Raw genomic sequence first — 7,616 nt, 5'->3', positions numbered from 1 at the left:
CCGGGCCTGGGGTGCCCGCGCGCGCTCGGCCGTCCTGGGGTCCCGACCTCGCGGCGCGGCCCCCGCCAGCCCGCAGCATCTCTGGCTCCTGCTCGGGGCTGGGGTCGCAGGGGGGCTTCGAGTGCAGCGCTCGCGGGGACACCGGGCTTTGCTCGGGAATGATCTTCTGGGAGGAGGCGTCTTGCTCGCCGCCGCCTGCCCCACTTTCGGGCATCAGAGCCCTGCCTTGGGGGGTTTCTGCCCCGAAGAGACCCCTTAGATGTGCAGCTGAGCCCCCCTGCCCCAGTCTGTGTGTGCTGACATTGAGTGCTCGCTGTCAGAGGTGATCACTGACCGGGGTCATCTGGGGCACCTGCTAGCTGACCCGAGTTGGGGAGCTGTTTCTGGGGGTGCGACCAGGGAAACGAAGCGTGACAGAGCCCATTTGGACATCCTGCTGAAGTTCAGGTTCTGTTCAAGTTTAGGACTTTGTGATCGAGGAAGTTTGGGATGACCTGGTTTGACCAAGAAAACTCTAACCTAGACAGCCACCCTCCAGTTCCCTCTGGCATGTTCATTTTGTCAAATCAAAGATGCATGACACGAATGATCTTGTTAGAGGGAAGAAGTTAGAGGACAGCACCCAGCACCTACTCGAGCCCAAGACCCAGGTACTTTTAGATGCCCAGAGGTATAAGCAAGAAAAGGTAGTCTTTTGTAGCCAAGGGACTTGATCTTTCTTGAAAACGTCAGCGCACAGTGATACTTCATTTTGTGTAATCCCATAGATAGCCAGGGCCCAGGGCTCAGGATGTCCATAAGCGTCATGCCTCAATGGTGTGTAATTGGAATTTGCATACATTATCTTTGATATAGATCTTTTCTGTAGAGAGAAAGGCTAAGGTGAATCCCTTGATCATCTCATAGGTCTCTTGGATTTTGATATTTTGGGGGTTTACTGAAATAAGAACACTCATATTACATTTATTTGGCTCCCTCTGGGAGATAATCCTGAGTCATGCTTTAGAGAAGATTCTGCTTTGGGTAGGAGCTCAGATGTCTGGGGGTCTCTTGAAACGCCACCCGATGCCCCCCCTTTAATGGTACTTTTCTGGAACTCTGGCGCAAGGTTGGAGATGGAAAGTAGATTAAGAAACGTTTTCCTCCATGTCTGTTCCATCTTCACATAAATGCTCCAAGTGACTTGTGTTCACACTCTTTAATTTCTCCATTTACCCAAGAAAATTATTTTATGCTGCTGCCACCAAATATTTTAACATTTGAGTAATACTTGCCAGTTTATAAATGGCTTTGTAGTCATGATCGCACTTCTTTTTCACCACTCCCGGAGACAAGAGAGGACTTACCCAGGGTGGCAGAATTAGAATGGAGCCGAATTGCAATACTGGGGCCTCATCGTATGTAAATCTAATTCTCTTTCTCCTGCACTTGCCCCACCAGTTACTCCTGATCTGTTTGTTACCTGTAGGCCAGCTTTTGCTTTTTTTATTGTACTACATATGGTATAATTTCTTCTAGAAGTTTGATATTGTCCAGGTTTTTATCTTACAGAAACTTGGGGTAAGGAATTTTATCATTTTATGAGAGTCCTAGGCTGCTTTTTTTTTTTTTTTTTTACCTAGCCTGCCTCTCTTCTAGACCACAGGGTTGAGAGAGAAAAGAATTGGTTTGTGAAAGAACGATTCCGTTTCTGCAGTGGCATGTGGAAGGATAATTTAACACTGGGACCACACTCTCCCGGTGCTCCTGGCCACTTGTGTTAGCCTGTGCAGGAGTGTTAACCCAGGAGGCTCCTTTAGATGTCGCTGAACTAGTTACTATAAAAAGTATTTCACTTTCAAACTCCCACGTTTCAAGAAAAGAGAAACTCAGTACAAAGGTAATTTTGAAGTGGTGGTACGTATAGATGGAGAGAATTTATTTGGGGATTTTGAATGCCAGACCCCAGCTTCAATAGAAGAGCATTTTAAAGGGCTACTTGGAAACTCCTGGAGGACAGGAGTAAGGGTTTTTAGTATTTATTCAAGCTTGGAGAGGCATATGCTGTAAGGAAAAGGTTATCATGTAGTAGACCTTTAGCCCCACGGAAGCCTTAGTCTATAGCACAGATAATGAACTCAGAATATAGGTGTTCAGTTGGTTATTTGGTAATTCCGATTCAGAGAATCGCTTTTATAGGCGATTTAGGTTGTTGACATGTTGAATTGTGTATTCTTCAGATGTGCTACTTTGTAGACAGTTTTCCATAATTGCTTTTGGAGGGTCATGTTCTCCAATATGTATTTTCTTTAATTACCTGCTAACATTGCCAGAATCTGTATATTAGTTGTAATTAACCTTAAAGGTCAATTGTCAGAGCCACTTTACATTCCTTGGGAAGGATCAGCCAGAAGTTTCCACAGGAGTTTTATTTGCCCTACAGTCAGAATTGCAGACACAGATCTTCTCAGGTGAGCTGATTTTATAGGGTCATAAGACTTTCTTTGAACTCTATAATCCTTTGTGCTTAGTTAGGGATTTTCCCTTCCCTCCCATTGTTAACCCTCATTATCTCCATTCCTTGCAAATTTTTTGAAATAGTAGATAAGGTGCTCTGGTATAGTGAGTTTAGACTGTAAACCAAAAGATTTGGGAATTGAATCCACCAGGACTCTGTGAAAGAAAGATACATCTCTTCGTGTTAAGATTTGCAGCCTTGGGAAGCTGATGAGGGGTTGTTGTCAGTCAGAATTCACTTGAAGCCAATCGGATTGGTTGTTTTTGTGTTTTTTTTGTTGTTGTTGTTGTTAGGGGTATGTGTATATATGGGCAGATAAAACAAGCCCATTTGGTGCCCACTTCAAGATCTTCCTTCTGTTGATCTTGTGTTCATTTAACTTCTCATTAAGTCCTCCACTGGAGACAATGTCAGAAGGGAGAGAAAATGAGAAGCAAATGAATCATTTTCTAATTGTTAACAATTGGAAGATGATTTAGTATAAAAGATTGAAGCTATTCTGGAAAGTCTTTTGGATTACGTTGTATTTTGACTCATCAGAGTTTGTCTTGGAACTGTTTCCAATAGCCATCAATTTAGAGGCAGATTCCCAGCTACTGGGTAACCAGGAACCTTTCTGCTTTTTTTTTTAAAAAAAGTTTAAATGAAATTTACACCAATTGACCCTACTTTTTTTTAAGAGTCTGTAGTGAACCATGTGGGATTTTGTGTATACAGATTAGTTATTATTGAAAGTGTCCAAGAGTAGCTTTGGTTCATTTTATTTTGGTGTGTCTTGTATTCAAACACATGAAGTCTTCTGGATTTTTTTTTTTTTAAAGAAACATAGTCCTAGAGACAATCATTGATTCCTGAATTACTGAGCTGAGGTCTCATTACAACTTTGTTCCGGAGCCTTGTCTTTCGTGTGGAGTAGATAGGTTTAGGAGCATCATCTCCTTTTCTTTTCATGATCATTCAAGAATTTATCTTGTTTGGATTTAGCAGTGTGTTTGTTTTTTTTTTAAAGATTAATAGTGGACAGGCCTTCCTGAAGCTGTGACACTGATGACATTTGTTTTTGTTTTCCTTGTTTTTAGTCCTTTGAATTTCATTTTCAATCAGATATTCACAGGTTGACATTCTTTATGTCACTTTGGACAGAGGACTGTAGCCATCAGTCGTATAAACATGGATGTTCTTGCCATTTCTTGGTCTTAAGAAAATTTGCATAAACATACAGAACTAGTCACTTAGATTGATTTACTAATGTTGTTGTTGTTATGTGCCATCGAGTCACTTGAACCCTGCTCTATCCTGTGCCAATCTCACTGTCTCTGACACCTCCACCCCCGTTATCCCAGTCATTGAATCCACCTCATAGGGGGTCTTCCTCTCTTGCACCCTCCACCCTCCCAAGCATGACGTCCCTCTCCAAGGACTGGTCCCTCCTTGCAACGTGTCCCAAAAACAGTCAGTCCCTCCTGAGGTGGATGAGGTCAATAGTAGAGAATCTAGAGTTGTCACTTTCTGCATCTTGCCCTATCTCTTAGATCTGGTCTTTTCCATTTCTTTCCCAGAAGGTGTTTTTCAGAAAGATCTGGCCCGAGAGTCAGAAACCCTAAATTCTTTTCAGTTGTGGGTCCTTGAGCAAGTCACGTAATTGTTTTCTCTTTTTTAGTGATCCACGTCTGTGCTCTGCCCACGATGTCAGAAATGTGAGGGGAAAGCTTTCATGACCCTGCCCTTTGTTTCTCCACTTAGAATCTCTTCTCAGGTGGTTCGACTTTTCCTTTGGGATGCAACTGAATCAATCTTTCTCCAGTTTCTCATTTGGAATCTCTTCCCTTTTTCTTCCACAGGACCAGATGATGGTCCATCTATTGTATAAACCCCAAACTCATTACCGTTATGGAATTTGATTCCAACTTGTAAAAATCTATTAAAAAAGACATTCTCTGCTGTCAGTTGTTTCCAACTCACCCTTTAACAGGCTTCTGAAGCTGTGAATCCCAATGAAGGAGGACGCCCTTCTTTCTCACACAAGCAGTGGATAGCTTTGAACTGCTGACCTTTCGGTTAGCAGCCCAGCCCTTAACACTTATCCCACCAGGGAACTTTCAGTGGCTCCAGAAGACTGAGTAGAACTGCCTCATGGGGTTTCTAGGATTCTAAATCATTAAGGATGCCAGCCACCACCTCCTCCTCCCGAGAGGCCCCTGGTGGCTTCAGACTGTCAGGCATTTAGCCACTGCGTCTCCAGGGCTCCTCTTTCTGTCTTTTAGATTCTGTTCTGACCTTAAGTTGTTACATGTTGTCCTTCTCCGTAGATTGGAAGCTTCATGAGGGCAAGAACTTCCCCTTTACTACTTCTGTGCAGCCACATTTCTCTCTCTCTCTCTCACACCCCCACCCCCCTTCCCCAACTCTTATTTGACCCACAGTAACTGTTGGTTGAATGAATTATTATTCCATCTGCCTGGCAGGAATACTTTAGGTGCTGGGCGGATGCTAACAGATAAACATTCTACTAGAAATGTTGAATAGCTGACCTTTTAAATCACCCAGTGAAGGAAAAGTGTTATATTGATAAATGACTTGCAGGATATATTGGCTAAGTCCATTTCTTGTTTCTGCTTACTTCAAATATCTGTTTGTGAAGCAGGTCAGAGAGTGGAAGGTTGTGTGACTGCTCTGACATTGACACTGCCCTATTTCTTAACCTGTGTGTGGCATGTAGAAGGCCTGTGTATATTCATTCACTTGCAAAGTGTGGAGGAGGCCAACTCACTCCACTTGGTCTGGTCCACATTTTAGCTTGTTTGCTTTGAAGAATTTGCAAGGTGGAGAAATGGATGCTTCGGGCTCTGATTTCAGCCCCTGCTGTGCTATGCAAATGTTCTCTACATGCCTGAGTGACCTTTTGAGAAAGAGCCTTTGTGATCTTAGAGAGCCAGAGCCTGTTCTGGGAATTGTGTGCCAGATTCCTCTAAAAGTGGGAAAGTAGAACTGTTCAAAGACCACGTTAGAAAAGCAAATGCTTTTCCTGGACGAATACCGAGAAGCCCGTGTTTCTTACCATCTCTTGCCAGAGCTTTTGAAATTTGCTCAGCAGTTTGCTTTGCACGTCGATTTGGGAGATGAAGTATGTGAGAGGGAACTGACTAACTCAGCCCAGTAGCTGGGAAACTGTTTGTTTAAGTGCTTTTTGATTTGTCGATAAAAATAAATTCAAACTGGCATCACTAGTACTGGGTGCTTATCAGTGTCTGGAGGCCAGCTCCCCAAGTGCCTTGTCAACCAGATTGGCTTTTTCACCCTAAATTGTACTCCAGTGACTTGGCATTTGAAGTGTTTTCTGTGCGTTTTGCTTATTGTGAACAGTGAAATACATCATAATTAGGAGAATGATATTTTATATGATAACAAAATGTCTATTTTGAAGTACTCCTTCTGGAAGATGATAATATTTTGGGAGGGTTATGGTTTTTGTTTCTTTCATAGAGATGTTTAGTTTGTATGGCTGAAATACTTCCCCTTAGTCTGTATGCCTGAAAACTTTCTCCTTTTCTCTTAAATAATCTTTTTTATAAAGGCCATCAAATATTTTTTTTTTTTTTTAACCAGGAGAGGATTACAGAGTTAATCATAATATTCTCCTGCAGGAATCCTAAAAATTGTATTTTGAAAAAAAATAGGTAGGACTTGAACAACTGGTTTATTTCCTAGGTTCTTTTTCCTCCTCTACATAGAGGATGCTTCTTTCTGCTTGTAAATAATGTTAGATGTTCAGGATGGGCGTGCGAACAGCCAGGGAGAGTCTGAGGGGCAACTTTATTTTACACCTGCACCGGGGAGTAGGTTTTGTTGAGTGAAGATAAGTGGTTTTCTTGTTTCCGGCTTGCTCTGTCTGGTAGAAAACCTCTGTGTTCTTCTTGTCATAATTCCATGTGCTGCTCCGGTCTGTTTTCCCCTCCTGAAGTTCACTTCACCGGAACCTGGGCTCCCGGAGACGCAGCGCTGGAGCAGATGGATAATGGAGACTGGGGCTATATGGTGAGTTGCTCTCAGATGCATCTTGAAGGCTGGCAAATATTTCTGTGTATCTTTTTCTCCTTAGGTGTAATCAATTCAAAGGAAAATTAATGAATTTGAATAATAACTCACTCATTTAATTACTTTTGGTGTATATTTTGGGAGGGATGTTTTTATGTAAACTTAGTATGAAGTCCCAGGTAGCTTTTACAAAAATTCTTTTTATTTTATATTGGTTTGCATACAAAGTTCATATACATTGTATTTTGTTTATATACATTGTGTTTCACACATTCTCCTATTCACATTGTATTTCATATGCTCATTCTCATACATTGTGTTTTATACAATTAATTGCTATTGATGCATACTCACCATTACCCCACCTTTTCAGGTCCTCACAGGATCTTTCTTAATTCCTTCACTCTCTCCCTTAGCCCACCAAACTCTGAGACCCCAAGGTTTTCCCACTTCTCTCCCCTCCCCTTCTCCCTTTGGACTTTTGTACACATCTTTCTATTTTCACAATAATGGCCTTATGCAATATTTGTCTTTATAAGACTGAGTTAGTTCACTCAGCATAATGTTCTCCAGACTTTCCTATGTTACATAGTTGTTGTTATGTGCCGTCAAGTCGCTTGCGACTCATAGTGACCCTATGTATAACAGCCCTAAACTCTGTTCGGTCCTGTGCCAATCTCATTGTCTCTGACACTCCCATCCCAGTTACCCCAGTCAGTGAATCAATCCACCTCCCAGAGGGCCTTCCCCTCTTGTGCTTGCCCTCCACCCAAGCATGATGTCCTTCTCCAAGGACCGGTCTCTCCTTACAACATGACCAGAGTATGTCAGACAGAGCCTCAGAATCCTTGCCCCCAAGGAGCAGCCCAGTTTAACCCTCTCCAGGGTGAATCTGTTTGTTTTCTTAGCAGTCCATGGTACCCTCAATACTGTTCTCCAGCACCGCAGCTCAAAGGCATCAATTCTCCTTCTGTCCTCCTTAGTCATTGTCCACCTATCTGATGCATAACAAGTGATTGCAAAGACCATGGCCTGTATCAAACTCACCTTAGTCTCCAGGGAGACACCATTGCTCTTCAGTGCT

At 42.6% G+C, this 7,616-nt stretch overlaps 1 protein-coding gene across 1 annotated transcript in view; it reads left to right on the top strand.

Moving 5' to 3' along the window:
• The first annotated feature begins 6,380 nt into the window (after positions 1-6,380).
• The window catches only part of KCTD6 (potassium channel tetramerization domain containing 6), a 9,912-nt gene continuing 8,676 nt past the window's right edge, over positions 6,381-7,616 (top strand). Inside the window, exon 1 of the mRNA XM_006892194.1 lies at positions 6,381-6,532. Within this exon, the coding sequence (XP_006892256.1) occupies positions 6,425-6,532 (108 nt within the window). The 5' untranslated portion in view covers positions 6,381-6,424. The remainder of the gene's footprint in view (positions 6,533-7,616) is intronic.

Source organism: Elephantulus edwardii, unplaced genomic scaffold (genome assembly GCF_000299155.1).
Source record: "Elephantulus edwardii isolate Elephantulus edwardi_28Jun2011 unplaced genomic scaffold, EleEdw1.0 scaffold00113, whole genome shotgun sequence".
NCBI lineage: Eukaryota > Metazoa > Chordata > Mammalia > Macroscelidea > Macroscelididae > Elephantulus > Elephantulus edwardii.
The sequence above is the reverse complement of the archived record's forward strand: the minus strand, read 5'-3'. Positions and strand labels throughout refer to the sequence as shown.